Source organism: Schistocerca americana, chromosome 2 (assembly GCF_021461395.2).
Source record: "Schistocerca americana isolate TAMUIC-IGC-003095 chromosome 2, iqSchAmer2.1, whole genome shotgun sequence".
Classification (NCBI taxonomy): Eukaryota; Metazoa; Arthropoda; class Insecta; order Orthoptera; family Acrididae; genus Schistocerca; species Schistocerca americana.
In genome coordinates, this window is record NC_060120.1 from 571,911,367 (window position 1) to 571,934,294 (window position 22,928).

Consider the following 22,928-nt stretch of genomic DNA (forward strand, 5'->3'; position numbering starts at 1 on the left):
TATTACTTCCCCCTACTTATACTTCCTGAGGAGATCACGAATGTAAAATTAGAGAGATTAGAGCGCGCACGGAGGCTTTCAGACAGTCGTTCTTCCCGCGAACCATACGCGACTGGAACAGGAAAGGGAGGTAATGACAGTGGCACGTAAAGTGCCCTCCGCCACACACCGTTGGGTGGCTTGCGGAGTATCAATGTAGATGTAGATGTAGAACCTAAGTTTACACGCAAAGTAGGTAATTCTATATTGTATTTAGGAATGCATAGTATTGTTCTTATGAAACAAAATTTCTTCATGTATCTTCCAATTTTCATCCTGATCTGAGTTGTTTTGTTGTACATTTTGAATGTGTCTATTTAAACCACTATCTTGATGCTGTAGCATTGTTAAGATTCAACTCAGCACTTTAATTTCTTTTCCATATGGACTCATGGTGAGGCTGACATGTTAAAATCCCTGGAATATCTAAATACCTTCTTCCAATTAAATTTCACATGGTCCTATTCCTAATCCCATGCCCCTTTCCTTGATGTTGATCTCGTACTCACTGAAGGCCAGTAACACACTTCTGTCCACATTAAACTTACGAACAAACAATATTAGTTACATTTTGACACTTGCCATCCTTTCCATGTGAAATGTTCCCTCCCATACAGCCTTGATATTCAAGGCAAATGTATTTGTTTGGATGCAGACTGTTTACAGCAATACATCACCACTCTTTCCTCATTCTTCATTGGACATAATTACCCTAACAGCCTAGTTCAAAAGCAGATTTCCTGGGTCATCTCATCCAATCCTGGTACTACTGATCCCTCCAAAAATCATAACCAGAACCATTATTCCCTAATATCATGCCTGAAATTGAGATACATTTTCTCTGAGATTCTTCCCATCCCACCTATAATAGCTTTTCGTCACCCTCCCAATCACAGCAATATCCTTCGCAGACCCTATGCTCCTTCCACAACCATTTCCCTACCCTGTGGCTCCTATCTCTGTGAGCATCCCTGCTGTGTGACTTGCCCTATGCACCCTCCTCTACCAACCCTGTAACTGGCAAAACATATACTTTCAAAGGAAGAGCCACCTGTGGAACAACACGTTGTAAACCAGCTATTCTGCAAAAACTGTTCAGCCTTTTACACTGGCATGACTACCATCAGTTTATCAGTTAGGATTAATGGGCGTAGGCAGATGGTGTATACTGGCAACACACAATGTCCTGTTGCAGAGCAAGCTCTACAACATGGTAGTCATGACCTCAGTACCTGTTTCACCAAATGAACCATCTGGATTCTTCCTCCAGACACCAGTTTCTCAGAACTCCATTGGAACTAGCACTACAACATGTCCTTGGTTCGTGAAATCTTCTCGGGTGATCAGCCGAGTAAAGGCGTCGTCTTCTTGCGAGAAGACGACGCCTTTACTCGGCTGATCACCCGAGAAGATTTCATGAATGGAATACGCCGAGAAAGTCTCAAATCACATGTCCTTGGTTCTCACCACCCACCTGGCCTTCATTTATGTTAATTTCTTCCATGTCAGCATTTATTCACAGCACCTACTCTTTTCTTCACTCTGTTTTAGTTTTCTAAATCTTTCATTTTCTGACCTGTCTATTTTTCGTCATCCCCCTCCCACCTCTGATATGTACAATGCACTTAGCTTTTCACTTTCGTTAACTTATCCATGATAATTTTAGCAGTAATCTCTGTCTTGCATATTATTCTGTCATCCACCTTTATGTTCTCAGGTTTTCAAATCTAGTCCAGTGCAGTCCCCAAAAATCAGTCTCTCCTTCTCTGTCCAGTAAGTCTCCCCAGACCCACAATTCTGAGTGACTTTTCCTAAACCTCTCCAGTCCTTTTCCTTCACCCCTCTTCCTACTTCTTCAACCCTTCTGTTGGAAGAAGGAGCCACTGGCTCTGAAAGTGTGCGTAATTAAAACTTTCCTTTATGTATGTGTTCTGCCACCGCTTGGTGAGCAGATTTTTTTCTATGCAATTACACCGAATATCTTTTTCATATTTATTAATTTTCAAGTAATGTATAGCAAATGTTCCTCTTTCCTTTACATCTTTGTTTGATTGTAAACTAACAGCTACTCTCAATAAGGCATCAGGTTCTATGTTGTCTTTCCCTTTCACATGCCTAATGGAAAACTTAAATTCCTGCAAAAAGAGAGCCCATCTGGTGAGTCTACTGCGTAAAAGTTTGCTTTTTAGCAGAAATATTATTGCATTAAGGTCACTATGTATTATAGTTTCATTGCCCACTAATAAGTATTTAAACTTCCTGAAAGCCCACACTAGAAATAACGCTTCTTTTTCTGTGATAGTATAATTCCTTTCATGGTTTGTGAGCATTCTACTGGTGAAATCTATTGGACTGTCCCCTAATGTCTGTTTCACAACATGTTCTTGGAATAAGGAGCATCCCAGACTGTAGTTGGATGTATCTGCTGATGGGTGGAATGGTAATGTGACGTGTGGATGAAATAGTATAGGTGAATTTTCTAAATTTTCCTTTATAGCGTTAAACTCCTCTGTGCAATGTCCATTTCAACTTCAAGATATGTTTGCTTTTAATAACTTCAAAAAGTGTGGTGCATTCAGTACTGCTTGGGGAAGAAATTTTCTATGAAATCCTATGTTAAATGTGTTTTATTCATCTCCTAATGTACAGCACTTCAGAACATATGTATTATGTACACTTATAATGTTACTTTGTGAAGAATTTATTTATTTAAAATTTGTAAAATTTACACTATTTATAATATTTGCAACCACTATAACTATCACAAATTTTTATTCCATTTTAGGGATCCAGGTCAAAGTATCACTTCATTCTTCATGAAATCTCCCACAGAGTAATAGCACCTCCCAATTAGAAAATCATGTAATTTGCTTTTTAAAATATTTATGTTCATATTCATTACATCATACCCTTTTGTTGTGTTGCGAGTTTTCATGGGTATATACTAAATACACTCCTGGAAATTGAAATAAGAACACCGTGAATTCATTGTCCCAGGAAGGGGAAACTTTATTGACACATTCCTGGGGTCAGATACATCACATGATCACACTGACAGAACCACAGGCACATAGACACAGGCAACAGAGCATGCACAATGTCGGCACTAGTACAATGTATATCCACCTTTCGCAGCAATGCAGGCTGCTATTCTCCCATGGAGACGATCGTAGAGATGCTGGATGTAGTCCTGTGGAACGGCTTGCCATGCCATTTCCACCTGGCTCCTCAGTTGGACCAGCGTTCGTGCTGGACGTGCAGACCGCGTGAGACGACGCTTCATCCAGTCCCAAACATGCTCAATGGGGGACAGATCCGGAGATCTTGCTGGCCAGGGTAGTTGACTTACACCTTCTAGAGCACGTTGGGTGGCACGGGATACATGCGGACGTGCATTGTCCTGTTGGAACAGCAAGTTCCCTTGCCAGTCTAGGAATGGTAGAACGATGGGTTCGATGACGGTTTGGATGTACCGTGCACTATTCAGTGTCCCCTCGACGATCACCAGTGGTGTACGGCCAGTGTAGGAGATCGCTCCCCACACCATAATGCCGGGTGTTGGCCCTGTGTGCCTCGGTCGTATGCAGTCCTGATTGTGGCGCTCACCTGCACAGCGCCAAACACGCATACGACCATCATTGGCACCAAGGCAGAAGCGACTCTCATCGCTGAAGACGACACGTCTCCATTCGTCCCTCCATTCACGCCTGTCGCGACACCACTGGAGGCGGGCTGCACGATGTTGGGGCGTGAGCGGAAGACGGCCTAACGGTGTGCGGGACCGTAGCCCAGCTTCATGGAGATGGTTGCGAATGGTCCTCGCCGATACCCCAGGAGCAACACTGTCCCTAATTTGCTGGGAAGTGGCGGTGCGGTCCCCTACGGCACTGCGTAGGATCCTACGGTCTTGGCGCGCATCCTTGCGTCGCTGCGGTCCGGTCCCAGGTCGACGGGCACGTGCACCTTCCGCCGACCACTGGCGACAACATCGATGTACTGTGGAGACCTCACGCCCCACGTGTTGAGCAATTCGGCGGTACGTCCACCCAGCCTCCCGCATGCCCACTATACGCCCTCGCTCAAAGTCCGTCAACTGCACATACGGTTCACGTCCACGCTGTCGCGACATGCTACCAGTGTTAAAGACTGCGATGGAGCTCCGTATGCCACGGCAAACTGGCTGACACTGATGGCGGCGGTGCACAAATGCTGCGCAGCTAGCGCCATTCGACGGCCAACACCGCAGTTCCTGGTGTGTCCGCTGTGCCGTGCGTGTGATCATTGCTTGTACAGCCCTCTCGCAGTGTCCGGAGCAAGTATGGTGGGTCTGACACACCGGTGTCAATGTGTTCCTTTTTCCATTTCCAGGAGTGTAGTTTGAGCACTGAAATTTAAGCAATATGAGGCAAGCGTAAAGTTTTTTTTATGTACTGTGTTGTATGAGTGTTCTAAATGGATGCTCAGTTGATAATAATGAATGAAACAATGTTCTGGGGTAACTCATCTTTAAGAAATAAAGTGTTCATTGCTCAAAAATGTTTTGTAAGAATGATATGTAGTTCTTACCCATGATCATTTCTTAGACATCTGTTTAACATGACTGGGCAGTCTGGTCACTGCTTCTCAGTATATTTATTCATTCATGACAACTGTGGTAAATAATCCACTGCAATTCAAAAGGAACAACAATGTACATAAAACCAGAAGGAAAACTGGCATCCATTACTCCACTTTAAGGTTGTCTTTAGTACAAAAAGGGGTGCACAATGTGGCAATTAAAATTTTTGATAACCTATCCAGTGATATAAAATGTCTGACACGCAATATCTACATCTACATCTACATGGATACTCTGCAAATCACATTTAAGTGCCTGGCAGATGGTTCATTGAACCGCCTTCTCATTTCTCTAGTATTACAATCTTGAATGGCAAGCGGGAAGAGCAAACAGCTATATCTTTCTGTACAAGCTCTGATTTCCCTTATTTTATCATGGTGATAGTTTCCCCCTATGTAGGTCAGTGTCAACAAAATATTTTCACATTTGGAGGAGAAAGTTGGTGACTGGAATTTCGTGAGAAGAATCCGCAGCAACAAAAAACACCTTTGTTTTAATTATGTCCACCCCAAATCCTGTATCATTTCAGTTACACTCTCTCTCGTATTTTGCGATAATACAAAACATGCTGCCCTTCTTTGAACTTTTCAATGTACTCTGTCAAACCTATCTGGCAAGGATCCCACACCATGCAGCAGTATTCTAAAAGAGGATGGACAAGCATTGTGTAGGTAGTCTCCTTAGTAGATCTGTTACATTTTCTAAGTGTCCTGCCAATAAAATGCAGTCTCTGGTTAGCCTTCCTCACATCATTTTTTATGTGTTCCTTCCAATTTAAGTTCTTTGTAATTGTAATTCCAAGGTATTTAGTTGAATTAATGGCCATTAGATTTGACTGATTATCATGTAACCAAAGTTTAGTGCATTCCTTTTAGCACTCATTTGGATGACCGCACACTTTTTGTTATTTAGGATTAATTGCCAATTTTTGCACCATACAGATATCTTTTCTAAATCATTCTGCATTTTTTTAATCATTTGCTGACTTTATTAGTTGGTAAATGACAGCATCATCTGCAAGCAACCTAAGACAACTGCTCAGATCGTCTCCCAAATCATTTATATAGATAACCAACAGCAAAGTGCCTATAACACCAGAAATCACTTCTGTTTTACTCGATGTCTTTTCCTCAGTTACTAAGAACTGTGACCTCTCTGACAGGAAAGCATGAATCCAGTCACATAAATGAGATGATATTCCATAAGCACGCAATTTTACTACAAGCCGTTTGTGTGGTACAGTGTCAAAAGCCTTCCACAAATACAGAAGTACAGAATCTGTCTGAAATCCCTTGTCAATAGCACTCAACACCTCCTGTCCAATAAAGTAAAATTTGAAAACAAACTGAAAAAGTTTCTCTTTGACAACTCCTATTCTGTAGGGGAGAAAAAAAATACTTATAAATGTTTAGCATATTGCCATATTTACAAATTACTTGGAGATGTGAATACAGAATGACACATTTGCACATCATTACAATTTATCATGCAAATGACTCATGGAACATGAAACTAACTAACTGGTTTAAACATAATGTGTTTTATTTTATTTATTTTTTATTTTATTTTTTATTATTATTTCTTTTTCTTATTTTTATTTTATTTTATTTTTGGTCCCTTGAATCATCAACAGTAGAGTGTACAAAAGATATTGACCATTCATTAGTTACTATACACATTCCTTGATTTTTTCTTTTTTTCAGATATCATTTTAACAAAAGATAAAATTAGACAATATTTTCTTACTCTCCACATTTTATAACAACAATCTTAATCAGTGATGCAGTTTTGTTTTCTAGGTATTCCCTTACTGTATAGAAGCAGAGTTCGACCAAATAATCCTTCACAGTTGGTTAGAATTTGTTTAAGTCCATTATTATTTTTGTGGATTTGGGTAGCGCATTGTACAATTTGATGCCAGGGGTGGAGTATGCCTTACTGTCATAGTGCTGTGTTTGTCTTTTGTACATGTACATCTTTATTTGTCTTGTGTGGTAGCTATGTACAGATTCATCATGGGTGCTTCTCAGTCTGCCACTGTTTAGTTTTTCTTTTATAATAATTACATTATCAAGTATATAAATACTTGGAAGTAGTAATATTTTATTTTTTGTAAATAGTGTCTTGCATGATGATCTTTGATCTAACCCTTCCATTAATCTAATAATCTTTTTCTGCAAGCTAAACTATTTCTGACTAGCTCCTCAATTTTCCCAAAACACTGCACCATATTTGAATGTTGAATGAACAAAAGCAAAATATATGGTCCTGAGATTATCATGTGATATACAGTTTCTTATTACTCTCATTGCCAAACATGTTTTGCTCAGTTTTTTGTTCGCATAGTCCACATGTGTATCCCATTTCATGTTTTGTTGAATCTATATACTGAGAAATTTTGTACTCCCTGTTTTCTCAATTTTTTGTCCACTTATTTCTGCAGGAGGATTTGGTGGTATCCTATTCTGAGTGGTGAAAATGTTCATTTCAACAGTTTTTTCAAGATTTATAATCAAACTCTTTGCATCAAAGTATTGTAGTATCTTCCCTGTGATGGTCTTAATGTCATTTACAAAGTTTTCTTTGCTACTTCCTGTAATTAACATGCTGGTGTCATCTGCAAATTGATATAGCTTACTGTTTTTACTGTTTGTATGTAAACTGTTTACATATAGTAAGAAGAGAATTGGATCCAATATGGAATCTTGGAGAACTCCATGTTTCACCACTAATAGATCTGACTGGTGAGGTTTGACTGTTCCATGTACTTCATGTGTTATCTCTATGAGCTGTTTTCTTTCATGGAGGTATGATTTAATCCAGATTTGCACTGCTCCCCTAATACCCCAGTTTGAATCTTACCTAGTAATTTATCATGACTGATGGTATCAAATGCTTTCGACAAGCCTAAGAATATGCTTGCGGTATGTTCCTGCCTATCTAGGGCCTGTAGAGTTTCACACAGAAAAGAAAAAATTGCTGTTTCAGTAGAGTGATTTCTGCTAAAACCACGCTGAAATGCCATTAGTGTATTGTATTTATTTATGAGATTTGACAGTCTTTTATAAAAGAGTTTCTCAAGAATTTTTGAAAACACGGACAGTAGAGAAACTGGTCTGTAGTTTGACACCTCTTCCTGGCTTCCTTTTTTGTGTAGTGGTTTCACTTAAGCTATTTTTAAACATGTTGGAAAGCTGCCAGATGAGAAGGACACATTTACAAGATACATCAGTGGTTCAGAAATTAAGTCCACAGATTTTTTTACATCACAATCTGGTATGTTTTCTACTCTTGATGAATGTTTTGATTTTAGAAGCTTGATTTCTTGCTGCACTTCTCGTGTATTAGTTCGTATGAGAAATATTGTGTTTTCTATCTATTCAATTTTTGATGTTATTTGTAAGGGATGTTTATGGGTGACCTTTTGCTTGATAAATTTTTCTGCCAAATTTACTAAGTAATTGTGAACTATATTAGCTACCTCCTTCGATTTGCAAATAGTGTGAGAATTTTCATTCAACTGTATATTATTAGTTTTTGTTTTGTTACTTCCTGTTTCTTTCTATACAATATTCCAAACAGCTTTCATTTTATTGGATGCATTTCTTATGTATCTGTCATTTCCCATCATTTTGGCACTTTTTATTATGTTCCTCAGACTTATTTCATAGTTTATAGACTACCTATCAAATTCTGGTGTTGTGTGTCATGATTTTGTAACTTCGTAGCAGAATTCTTTCTCTGCACATGATTTTCTGATACCTGTAGTGATCCATTTGTTTGTGTGAGTGATTTTTCATGTCCTAATTTTAAATGGAATTGCTACATCAAAATGATATTTAATTGCATACATTAAGATATTAAATTTGTCAGATATATTTCCAGCAGCATAAATTTGTTCCCACGATTCTTTCTTTAAATGATTTCTAAATATTTAAATTTTCTGATGTTTGTAAGATCTGGTCTCATATGTCTCATTCAATATTGAAACTTATGGTTCGTCGATAGTGGTCTCCAAGTCCAGTGTTTATTATTTCTGCTTTGTAATGTTGTTGATTATGGTTAATTATTATTTAGTCTATTGTGGATTTTGTAGAGCAAGTTCCTCATGTTGGGGAATGTATTGTGATTTTCATGTTGTAAGGAACTATGAGATTCAATAGTTCTGTTCTTATTTTATGAGGTTTGCTAAAGTCTATACTGAAATCACCGCATATGAGGAGTGTTTGTTTATTTTTTAAAGTTAGAATAAACGTTTTTTTCCATATGTTGAAGAAAGTTTTTTATGTCTTCATCAGGAGATCTGTAAATGCATACTACAGTTTTTTGTGTAATGGTAATTCTATGGATGATGTCTCAAAATCCTTTCCCTATTTAGTGTCTTCAGTTGTTCTGTATTTTTGTAAGCTATTCCTTTTCTGACAAAGATGCAGTTTCCACCACATTGAAGTTGCTTTTTACAAGTGTAGTCTCCCAATTCATAGTTTGTTATGTTTATAGTTTGTAATATATCCTCTCTTAACCAGTGCTCATTAAGACATAGCACAGAAGTGTCATTTAATTCATTTGAAGCATTATTTCCAATTCTATTAATTTATTGCACACAGACTGAACATTCTGATGGAACAGCATATAATTATGAACCATTTTTTTCTGGATTACTAGGTTGAGCACTTACCTTTGCTTTGCTTTCTGACTTCTTCACTTAAAACTTCTGGGCTGATAGTCTGTGGTCAATGTATAAAACTCTCCCCTGACGTTTTGTCTCCGACTGCGGGAGACATCCTCCAAGGTAAAGTGGCAGACTGACATGAGAACTTGAGGAAGCAGTGATTGTATAGGCAGTACAGAGGGCACCACTGTCCATCATGTGGTGTCGGCTATGAGACTGTCTCTGGTAATGCCACTATTCTCGACTGAAAGCAATCGACCATCACGCTTGCAATGCAATGCTGAAATCCAAATTTTATCCAGTTTAACATCTTCGTCTTTCCTGTTAAAATTATCATGGTGTTTATCAATCTTGATAGCCTATCTATACATTTGTGCTTAATAATGTGAGGTTTTAGATATGACGCTCATCTCGCAGAATTTTATTTCATGATCACCTTCCTGGTAAACATGGTCTGCTACAGCTGATTTATCCATGTGACCCATGCGGCAATTCCTCTTATGTTCAACAAGACAGTTGTTCACACTTCTCTTTGTGGTACCAATATAAACCTGTCCACAACCACAAGGAATTTTATATACCGCCAGTGTAGCCAAAAGGTGTCATGCATCTTTTGCCGATCTTAAATATTCTTTTATTTTCCTGGTGGGCTGAAAATAGATGGACCAACACACGAGTTAGCTAAACACCTTGCCTCATTGCTGTAATCTTCGCCTGAAGATGATGGAGATGCATTCCATCGAAACGTTGCTATGAGACGATGATGCTACTTGGCTGACAACCTGTGAAGACATCATATATAACAAGCTATCCTATGCATAGCGGATATTTTTCCTACCAATATTGTGGCATTATTCTGACCCTGCCTCACCACAACCTACTTTCAATACAATAGTGACTTTTACAAACAGATTGATGGGGTGGCTATGGGCAGTCCTCTTAGTCCTACTGTGGCTAACTTGTTTATGGAGGCTTTTGAACAATGGGCATTACACACTGCCACTAAGAGACCAGCCAGATGGTATCGCTAAATTGATGACATGTTTGTAGTATGGACACATGGAGCAGATGAGTTGGATGCCTTCCTGATACATTTATGCAGCATTAATTCAAAAATCCTATTTACTAAAGAGACAAAGAGTAATGGGCAATTGAATTTCCTGGATGTGTTTGTGATTAAATGACAGGACGGAATGTTTGGCCATAAGGTGTATAGAAAGGCCACACATACTGATTGTTATCTGCTTAAAGACTCCACCACCACCCTAGACAAAAAAAGAGGTGTAATGAAAACCTTGGCAGGAAGAGTGCACAAAATTTGTGAACCTGTTTATTTAAAAGATGAGACAGAATGTCTACAGTCATCTTTCATGAAGAATGGCTATTCTAGCAAGCGTATAAATCGAGCACTTCACTCTAGGCAGAGAATCAGGAGCAATGACAAACAATCGCCCAAAGGCACGGTTTTTCTTACATTGGAAAAGTGTTAAGCAAGTAGCGGGTGGAGCATATTTTCAGACCTGCCAGGAAAATAGAAGAATATTTAAGATTGGCAAAAGATGCACGACACTCTTTGGCTACAATGGTGGTATATAAAATTCCTTGTAGTTGTGGACAGGTTTATTTTGGTACCACAAAGAGAAGTGTGAACACCCATCTTGTTGAACATAGAGGAATTGCCGCCTAGGTCACACAGATAAATCAGCCATAGCAGAACATGTTTACCAGGAAGGTGATCACGAAATAAAATTCAGCAAGATGGGCATAATATCTAAAACCTAGTATTATTATGTGTGCTTGTATAGAGAGGCAATCTAGATTGATAAACACCATAATAATTTTAACAGGAAAGATTAAGGTGTTAAAATGTATAAAATTTGGATGTCAGGGTTGCACCACAAGCGTGACAATCAATTACTTTCAGTCAAGAATGTTGGCATTACCAGAGACAGTCTCATAGCCAATACCACGTGATGGACAGTGCCTATATAATCAACGCTTCCTTGAGTTCTCTTTGCAGTTCGGTGCTTTACCTCGGAGGATGTCTCCCGCAGTTGGAGACGAAACGTCAGGGGAGAGTCCTATACATCGACCACGGCCTATCAGACCAGAAGTTTTAAGTGAAGACAATGCTGATTGTGAAAGCCTACATTGTACTTCTGACTTCTGTTTTTCATTTTTTTCTAGTACCATTAGATGATCTGTTTTACTGGCGGAAATACATCTAATGTTTTTTAGTCTTATTTATAAATTATCACCCCCTTTAGTAAAAGTCAGTCTCTCTTGTTTCTTATGAAAGCACACACATCAGCCTACACTTTACTGAAAGTTTTGGTGCCTAATCTATTCAGATGGACATTGTCCTAGACACTTTTTGGTAACAAACTTATTAAGATCTATAAATACACTCCCTAAAGTATCACACAGATTTCACACCCAGTCATTTATCCTGTCTCTGTAGCTATCACTCACTGATATTTTGAGTAAAATTCCACTTGGATCCAGGATAGGTATTTTTGGTTGTTCTGATTATGTTTCTTGGTTTGTTAATTAGCTCACTTTCACAGCAGCTGCGAAGAGAATCCATACCCACATGCACAAAAGCATCTTTATTTATTTTGGTGCTGGCCGTTGTTTCACCTTCCTTTACTTTTTGTTGGTACTGAAATTGTTTTTCAGGTGTTTAGTCATCTGATGTAGCCCAATTCCATGTCGAACATTGATTTTACACTTCGGGACTTTGATTCGTTTCATAAGAGAATCGCCAAGTAACAGAAATTTGTTTTCGATACACTGCTTCTCTTCATAATTAGTGGTTCTCTTTATGTTTCTTTCATTTTTCCATTTGTATATCTTTGATAGTTTCACACGTTTTGAGTCGTTTTTTTCTTCATTTTCAGCATTTGTAGGATTATTTTTCGCTTTTTGCGTCATCATCAGAGAATGGTTAATATTTTGTTTATAGGGTTTAGTATACGATCATTTTTCACAACAGAATTTCTCATTTTCTTCATGAATTTCACTTGTAGTCCTACATTTAACAACTTCAGGGTATGTTTTCTTCTCTCTTGAAAGTTTCACATTTTTTTCTTTTAATAATGCAGTTTCGTTTCTGAGAGTTTCCATATCACTATTTAATTGCTTAATGGTTTTGTTTTTCGAGCTCACAGATTTCATCAGTTCCAACTTTTTTTCACATTCACAGTCATTACACAACCACAAAAAAATCGTCATTAATAAATTTTAAATTAACTTTTGCACATCTTTCATGTCACCAGAAGTTACATTTCAAACAAATGACGCCCTTCTGAACACATTTTGCACATTCCTTACATGCTGAAATGTTGTGCACAGGTTGTTTTGTGGATATTGATGTCTTACAGCACTGATCTATCACTGCCATCTTCTAAATCTCATCTAACTGTTTTGGTAAGGTCGCACAACTCTGTTAAATTCTCACATTCACCCATTGCTGCATCAGATCTGAGTTTGGCGATTGTCCTGTTCCTATACTTCCACATGACATAAATAAATCACTGTATTATCTTGATGCGTCCAAGCACTCAAGAGTCCAGTGCAGAGGTTCACTGTTGGTCATTGTATTACCGTCAACTACAACTAATTTTTATATTTAGCATCAATCCATCCACAGCGATTTCATTGGCTTTGCTTCCCATGGAATAATTTCTCTTTCTTGATCTGTAAACACCTTGGAGAGAGCACCCATATGACCCCCTCCCTGTTATTGTGAATAACTGTTAAAATTTTCAAATTTGAAAAATATCATATTAAGTACATTTTTTTGGCATCTGATACACTAGCATAGAGCAACTAATAAACCTGTATGAAAGAAAGTCATGCACTAAGAAATTATATTTTACTCAACAACGTGGCTCATTGTAAGAATGATTTTCATCTATGCAGAATGATCCAGGTTTTTGTCTCTGAGATGAGGACACTGGGTGCATAAAATGTAACATTTTTATGTTTCCATACTGTCAAAATTACAAATAGTTGTCAACAACAACCACAACACTCTCCTATCAAGCACACACTCCAACTTAAACATACAACACAATAGAATAGACTCCAGACTAATACTATAAATATGCACCAAAACATGTTAAGTCAAGAAGACAGAGATACGAAATTGTCAGCACAGCAATCTTACGTAGATTTTTACATCCATAGGAATTTATATATGTTTAATTTCTTAATGTTTTCAAATTATTACTGAAAATAATTCACAGAAATAATGATGATAACAATAATAATTATTAATTTAAATATCTTTCCAAAACTTAGAAAATGCATAGTTAGTTGTGATACTTGCTGACCATGTGTTTTTATGATCTCTTTACTAGAAAAATAAGAAGTAAATATTTTTATAATTGCAGGGAAATGTCTGTGTATAGTGTGATCTAGTCATCTTAGAGTATTGGATACTCTGAGTATTTGTATGTTTCGAGTACCCTAGTTATTTGCACGGAGTACTCTAGTTGTTTGCGTGTGTTGTTTATTCCAGTTCTAGCGAAAATAAGGCTCTGCCCAGTTGCATTACAAGCTGGAGGTCAACAGTGTGCAAAGATGGGAGCCAATAGAGGTGAAAAAATCTTCACTCCATAAGTCACTTCAGGCTCCAGTCACAACCCCCTATCCAGCTCAAAAAAGACAGTGGTGCTCTGTTGACAAAATTATGAACTACCAACTGAGATAAGACTATTCCTCCCCTCAAGACTACTACTGACACCTACTCCCTTGCAGGCAGGATCAGACAGCACTCCAAACACATATGATCAGCTAGCACTATGCTCATAGTGCCAGCACCAGTACCCAAACGTACTGATCATGATGACATGTAACTGGTCCTTTTCATCCGATAGTTGTTCAGATCCTCTGCTGAACCCAAGTATGATTACAGTCACCCAATTTAAGAACCTCTGGCTGTATAGCCATTGAGTAAAGGCACAGTCCCATGAAGAGTGCAGTCAGCATGTGAGGTGCACGTGGGCACTGACACAATACCACTGCACCACTGATAAAAACAATGACTGGTTGCCCATCAGTGACTCTCTCATTTGGTACATTATACTTTTATCTATGTACTAAATGGTTTTTCAGTGCCTGACCCTGCTTGTTTCTGTTTCACAATTATGACTATCTCGGTATGGAATTTACAATATATTTCACTGTATTCTGAACTTTATTTTGTACTATGTCATGACCAGCCATATGGAACTACATTTGTTTCACTGTTCTCTGTATCACCGTCTGTGGAAGTGATCATCACAAATGATCAGTGCAAGTTATCAACACCTTCTGTGACATACTAACACTAACCCTCCACTTTTCTGTAGTCTACTGTTCCTGTACTGATTACTGTTCATATATCAACTTATCTACAATTTGTTGCACCCCACACAGATCTACAACAACATGTATCATAGCTAATATAATCATCCCATCACAAACTCTTCTTGGATACTGGTCTGAATATGTTGTTGTTGTTACGGTCTTCAGTCCTGAGACTGGTTTGATGAGCTTTCCATGCTACTCTATCCTGTGCAAGATTCTTCATCTCCCAGTACCTACTGCAGCCTACATCCTTCTGAATCTGTTTAGTGTATTCATCTCTTGGTCTCCCTCTACGATTTTTACCCTCCACACTGCCCTCCAATACTAAATTGGTGGTCCCTTGATACCTCAGAACATGTCCTACCAACTGATCCCTTCTTCTGGTCAAGTTGTGCCACAAACTTCTCTTCTCCCCAATCCTATTCAATACTTCCTCATTAGTTATGTGATCTACCCATCTAATCTTCAGCATTCTTCTGTAGCACCACATTTCGAAAGCTTCTATTCTCTTCTTGTCCAAACTATTTATCGTCCATGTTTCACTTCCATACATGACTACACTCCATACAAATACTTTCAGAAATGACTTCCTGACACTTAAATCTATACTCGATGTTAACAAATTTCTCTTCTTCAGAAACGCTTTCCTTGCCATTGCCAGTTTACATTTTATATCCTCTCTACTTCGACCATCGTCAGTTATTTTGCTCCCCAAATAGCAAAACTCCTTTACTACTTTACGTGTCTCATTTCCTAATCTAATTCTCTCAGCATCACCCGACTTAATTCGACTACATCCCATTATCCTCATTTTGCTTTTGTTGATGTTCATCTTATACCCTCCTTTCAAGACACTATCCATTCCATTCAACTGCTCTTCCAAGTCCTTTGCTGACTCTGACAGAATTACAATGTCATCGGCGAACCTCAAAGTTTTTATTTCTTCTCCATGGATTTTAATACCTACTCCGAATTTTTCTTTTGTTTCCTTCACTGCTTGGTTTGAATATACCAGCAATAAAACCCACAGCAGTTGTATTTGACAAATCATTTACTAGTGCCCAAAGTCATATGTTGATTGGAGATGACATATTATGTACAATATTTCACTTTCATCTGCTGGGAGTGATATTTGGCTCTCAATTGAGATAGATCCCTTATATTTTTAACCTTATAAATAATTGTAATAAAATCAGCAATTTATTGAATCAATAATTTGACTTTGGTAAACACCCCCAAATTATAATATTTTACATCTCAGTAATAAGCTCCAAACGTAATATGGATGTGCTCTGCATTACAGTACTTATGCTACAGTAAAAACCAAAATGTTTTGGAAAAACTGGATATATTACAGTTTGATTACGCACACACTTGTGGGAGCTTTGAGATTTACCACAGGAAATGCTCTGCTGGTGGATGTCAAAGAAAAACCACTGCATATAAAGAAACTAATACTAGCAGGTAGATGTTTTTAGGACATTATAAGTGATAAAACTGCACTAAGCTATTACATATTTAGTGCAGCACACAAATACACCATGATATACTTATAGTACATAGCATGAAAATATTTTCTCTTTGATTAAACTAGTGTCAGTATTTGATCAACAGTATATAAACTCTCTGAAACTACTTCCAGTTAATTATATGAATAAACATAATACCTAGAAACCCAATATCAGTTCAAATTATACCATCTTCAATGATAAAACAGAAATTGAGAGTATCCCACTGGTAATCTACAACAGTTGTACTACACCTGTAAAACAAGAAAAATATATATTTCCACAATCTGTTTACAGGTGTACTACAGCATTTATAGCTGCAGCGAAAGAAATTTGTACCCAAAAAACACATATGCATAAGAAATTACTATTGCATACAATTCGCTTTTCAGAACCATAAATTAAACAACACTTCTGCTGTTTACACCATAAATATTGCTCAAAAACTAGAAAAATATTATAGGAGAGATGTAATAATAAACTTCCTGTGGTAAAAGGTCACTATAGTAAAGAACTTGACAAGAAAATTGATAATCTTGCCACGCAAACAGCCATAAACAATAACATTATTCACATAACACTCTCATGCCACAATTTTCTTAATATAATAAAGAACAAAACATATACAAAATGCCAAAACAGATGTACAGTAACAAGTATGTAGAGAGCTCAGATCTATAGATGCACTAGGAACATCATAATATCAATAAACATTATGCAGTGCAATCACGGCATTGTTTTGGTTCATCTTCATGAGTTGAACATAAACAGCATCAGGTTTCCTGGTTGTGACAGTAGTTCATTGGAAAATTTAAATCATGTGCTTCCTTCTTTAAGAATAAACCACATACATAAAAATTACTTTTTAACCTCAAACTGCTAAAATCATGTTACCCTACCAATGTAAAGCTAATTCTAACAGACTCCAGTTTGCTGATGTTTTCCCATATTCCATCTAGAAACTCATTTAACAACAAGTTAATACAATTACCATTATTTTTATCATTTAGCCAGTAAAACACATTGCTTCTGTGACTATATCACTCTACTATTGATGCAAAATATATTTTATATACTTTTTAAAAAATGCTGTTAACAGAAATTTGTTCAAGCTGGAGAGTTCTGTATGTGTATGTGGTGCTTAAAGTTTTGCATGCAGTGTGCTTTGTTTGAACTGTTACTTATTTGAGACAAAATTTGTTTATATTTTTAGTGTGATATTGTGACTGAACAAACTGAGCAAAATAAATACATAAAAATAATGCAAAAATTCAAACCATTTAAGAAAAAAGTCCAAAACCATAACAGAGTAAAAACGAACTGAAAAATAGGAGAAATGCCATCACAATTCAAAGATTTGTATTTTTTAAATTTAAAAATCTCTTTGAAACATACATTTGACAGTAATTTCAAAACTATAGTTGATATAATTCACATGAGACATTAATAAAATGTTACATTGCCTACTAGATATCTAAGTATAACCAGAAAGTCTATGGCTGATGAGTATGAAACAATGACAAAATAGAGATTGTTATTAGTGGCAAACAATATTCAGGCTTCCTCTTTTGTATTAATGAACATGAAAGGAGACACAATTGGACACAAATATAAATTAATTTTCTTTAAAAGCCATGCAGAATCTACATGCAACACTACAATGTGGAGGTAACCACATGTGGGATCAGGATATGTACAATAAGAAATTAGCATGACTCTAAGCTACATGGTGAACATTAAATTTGAGAAACATTTCTTTGGTATTGTACTGGCCTTGAATGGAATGGATTGTGGGTTATGGGAGTTTACAGTAATCCATCCAGGTCAAGAAATTTATCTACAGAAGTAACAAAAGCATCTCTTGAGAAAGCATGTGTATTTATAAGATGCTTAGAATCTTCATCAACAGTTTCTCTTGAGGAATGGGTACTGTGTTCATTTCTTTGAAGTAGTTCTTGCAAGCTCTGGTATTCTTGATCTAAATCACTTCTTGATTCTTTCACAGGAACATCTGTTATATTGCTAATATGTTCAGCAATATTATGGGCAGGAGCAGAAACTGATCTCTCTGTGGTATTATTAATATGTTCAGCAATATTATGAACAGGTACTGTTCTCTCAAGAAAAGCACTCATAACAAAATTATCCTCTGTAGTACTTAAGCTAACACCTTCTTCTTGTGCAACTAATTTCTTCATGGTCTCAATGTTCTTACACAGCTCTAAATAATCTGGAAGAGACTTGTATCCTGTCCATCTATTCACTCTTTTAGGCACTTTTAATTTTAAAGGTTGTCCTCTTACACTGCTCACACTTTTGTGTACATATATAACCATATCATCAAACTGTTTCATCAAATTGAAATTTTCATGACACTTTGTTTTAATTGGGACATCATTTTTCAAATTATATGGAAAACTAATATTAAAAAATTTAACAGCTGAAGAACTTCTCTTTATTGTTTCCTCTACAACTGTCATACCAATTTGAAAAATATTGTTATAAGTAGAACAGCTTTTATTTAGAGATGACAGTGCAGAAACAACTGCAATGTAGTCCACCTCTGAAACTGCCCTGTTGTACCAAACCAATGGATTCTGAAACAGAGTACAACAGCAACTTGAGATTGGTCAGCATCATTGTCAAAACATTTTTAATCAATTAAATCACAATCCGAAACATCTGTAGTGTAGATTCTACGTGTTGTTTCAAGGTATACTGGAAAATATTGAAGAATGTAACACAGACAAAAAAACAAATGCACTACAAGCAAAAATATTACATACACCAGGCAACAAAAAAAAGGGCAATATGGGATACAATGAGAGAGGACACTGATAGAGTCAGAGAACAGGAGTAGTACATAATTTTAAAAGTAAATGATACATTGGTAACAGTTGTGCTGTGTGCTATAAAACTTTATAACAAGTATTTTTTACCTGTTACTAGTATTGAAAAAAATGGAGTTTTCAGGCTCAGTTAATTCTGCCATAAAATAATTTAGAGCAGTCATTACACATAGCTTCAGTAACATGAAAGTGACTATTTCTGCAGCAGAAGAAGTAATATCCAGCACAAAATCTATAAATAGTGAAAAATGTCTAGTGGATAAGACAAAATATCAACAAAGGAAAATAAAAACTGTTCTTCTGGATTTAGTGAGATATTAAGTTACTTATGTAACCCATAGCTCATCACAACAATGCTTCCCATTTGGCTGAAACATGCCAAAATCAAGTTCCTATATAATAAAAGAGATAAAAGAACATCATCAAACTTCTGCCAAGTTCAATTATGTATGCATCCTCAAAAATTTTGTAAAAGTATAATTTGGATTCCTACAGGGTTCTGATGCTGAAAATATATACAGCAAGAATGTACTTAATTCATTAGATAATTAATTACAATCTAGTACTATTTTATGTGGTCTGTCAAAGGAGTTTGACTGCATAAGTTATTAAATGCTTTTAAGTTGATTAAAATACTATAGTATGATAGGAAATGCCATTCAATTGTTCAAAACATTCTCACTAACAGGAAACAACTGTGTCACTAGGAAAATTCACTGTACTATGGTATTAGAGCATCCTACTGGGGACTAATTATATCTGCTATTCCACAAGGTTCCATCTTAGGATCCTTACTTCTTCTTGTGTGAAATAAAGACCTTTCAGTCAATAACACTGCCATGTGCTAACTGTGTTCTGTTTGCAGATGAAGCAGATAAATAGCACAAAAAGTTTAGTTTTAAAAAACATGTTAATTAAATTTTCAAGGATATTAGTGAGCAGCTTCCATCTTATTCATTGTTGATAATATTTAGAAATATACATTATATGCACTTCATATCTTCGAATAAGCTTCTTCCCAGTTTATGACTTATATATAATGATAAGCAGATAAAGGAAATTGATGGTGTTAAATTCTGGAGACTACAACTAGACAATACATGGCTACAACAACCTAAGAATTATGTAGTGCAATATAGTATATACATATTTAATTGAATAGATAAAAACATCTACTTACCAAGCAGCGGCAGAACACACACATAAAAGACTGTTATGGTTGGCAAGCTTTTGGAGCCAGTGGCTTCTTCTTCAGGCAGAAGGGTTGAAGGGGAAGGAAGAAGGGTGAAAGAAAAGGACTGGAGAGGTCTAGGAAAAGGGGTAGATTTTGGGAAAGTCACCCAGAACCACAGGTCAAAGAAGACTTACCGTAGAGGATGAGAAGGAAACACTGATTGTTGGGGGCTGCATCAGATGAGATTTGAAAACCTGAGAGCTTAAAACATCATTCAACAGGATATTGCGAGTTGACAGTATATACCCACTGCCTATACCCTCAATTATGATGAATGGACATAGGCAGAGAGTATATACTGGCAACTAGCAATATCCAGTTTCTCAGAACTCTGCAGGTGAGAACTAGCACTACAACATGTCCTTTGTTCTCACCACCCACCTGCCCTTAATTTACGTTAATTTCTTCTGTCTCAACTTTTCTTCAGTGTAACTACTCTTTGCTTCACTCCCTTTTAGTTTTCTACTTCTTCCATTGTCTTTCCCGCCTATTTTTCATTGCCCCCTCCCACCCCCCTTATTTACAATGCAGTTAGCTTCTCACTCTTATTAACTTGTGCACGATGTTTTATTAGTAATCTCTGTCTTGTATATCACCCTGTCTTCCACCTTTAAGTTCTCAGTTTTTCAAATCTCATCTGATGCAGTCCCCAACTATCAGTCTTTCCTTCTCATCCCGTATGGTAAGTCCCCCCTAACCTGCGGTTCTGGGTGACTTTCCCAAAATCTACCCCTTTTCCTAGACCTCTCCAGTCCTTTTCCTTCACCCTTCTTCCTTCCCCTTCAACCCTTTCACCTGAAGAAGGAGCCCTGGCTCCAAAAGCTTGCCAACCACAACAGTCTATTATGTGTGTGTTCTGCCGCTGCGTGGTGAGCACATTTTTTATCTACCCAGTTAAATAATTTGAATATAATAGAGGGAAACATTCCACATGGGAAAAATATATCTAAAGATTCTGTAACTTACCAAACGAAAGCATTGGTACGTTGATAGAAACAATAACAAATACAAACACACACACAAATTTCGAGCTTTCACAATCCACGGTTGCTTCATCAGGAAAGAGGGAAGGAGAGGGAAAGACGAAAGGATGTGGGTTTTAAGGGAGAGGGTAAGGAGTCATTCCAATCCCAGGAGCGGAAAGACTTACCTTGGGGGGGAAAAGGGACAGGTATACACTCACACACTCACACACACACACATATCCATCCGCACATAACAGACACATAATTTCATCAATAATTAATTTTGTTGTTGTTATAGTATACACACATTTATATGTTTGTGAAAAGTTTGATGTTAACTTTTAAATGATTTATATTTCAAGTTTTTTACTTATTCCACATGCTTGAGGACCAGTTCAGTTAGGATCAAAGGAAGGAAGATTTGCATGTTGTAAAGTTATTGTTTTTAAGTGCCTCATGCAAAATGTTTTCTCTGTAGTTCATTTGTGAAATAAAATTTTCAATAACCAAGGTGACATTTTCAATGTATAAACTGCAAGCAATGTACATTTTTTTCTCTCAAACACAGAAACATAATGACCATTTTTCTTCAAAATGAGATTATACTAGAGTCAATTTACAATGACTGTTCCAAAACTACTTGTATTCTGATTAATAAAACAAAATTACTAGGTGTTTGGCAACATCTGATTGAACATAGCTATAGCTTGCCAGTGACTGATGTTAAATAAATGTTTAGTAATGATTATTGCTGGTTGTTGACACATCAAAGGTGGCTTACCAATGTCTGATTGTGGTACTATACCGAATGTCCATTTAAAGATTTGTGAAAGAAATTTTTTACATAATGTTGAAATACAGGTTTTTACAAAAGACAGGAATTGTTTGCAATACTAATTTATATTTGGCAATGAAGTTATTGTGTTTCATATTTGGCTTTGTGTCCATTAAACTACTGCTATTTTTAAAAGTAAATTTTTAGGTATGCAAAACTCATCATGTTTTCTCAGTAATACCAAATATTTTATGTACACAGAAATCAGGAATACAAAATGACAGTAATGGATTTTTAAAGGTCTACATTTTAAATTCCAAAAATCTTTGTGCCTTCAGATCACAATATTTGTGAAGAGTAATATTTCCTGAACTACTGAACATTGAAGGAAGATAAAATATTTTTAACAAGAAGAAAAACAAGGATTTATGCTGAGGTATGTCAGTCTTGAAAAAACATTTAGTAGTGGAGTCAGATTTTATAAGTGCACATGATTTTACTGTTCCAGTATATTAAATTTTGAAGATTTCCTCAAGAAAAATATTTATATACAGAATATTTAAAACATTATAATCAACCAAATGTGAATTATTCTTTGAACGTTAATGACTAAAATATAAATCATGTAACAGAATTTTAAGATTTCATGCAAATATGGTTTTTGGATTAGATAAGAAAAACGAAAAGAAAAAAAATAGTATTTATGTTAGAGCAAGTGGAATTATCCGATCTGGTTGTTTCAACATCTCTTCCTTTTAAGTATGTATTTCTTGTTTATATGACATGTTCTACATCCCTGAGGTCCCCTTCAATATGGATTTCAGGAACATGAATTACGTACATTGTGGCGTCTTCAGACAATAAGAAAAATGTAAGCAAGACTATGTGAGCATTGAATTTATAGCATCTTTTG

At 36.6% G+C, this 22,928-nt stretch overlaps 1 protein-coding gene across 3 annotated transcripts in view; it reads right to left on the reverse strand.

The window, feature by feature from the left end:
- Positions 1–17,636: 17,636 nt before the first annotated feature.
- The window catches only part of LOC124595801, a 285,104-nt gene continuing 279,812 nt past the window's right edge, over positions 17,637–22,928 (reverse strand). For all 3 annotated transcript variants that reach the window (XM_047134690.1, XM_047134691.1, XM_047134692.1), the window contains exon 10: positions 17,637–18,789. In XM_047134690.1, coding sequence (XP_046990646.1) covers positions 17,998–18,789 — 792 coding nt within the window. In that variant the 3' untranslated portion in view covers positions 17,637–17,997. The remainder of the gene's footprint in view (positions 18,790–22,928) is intronic.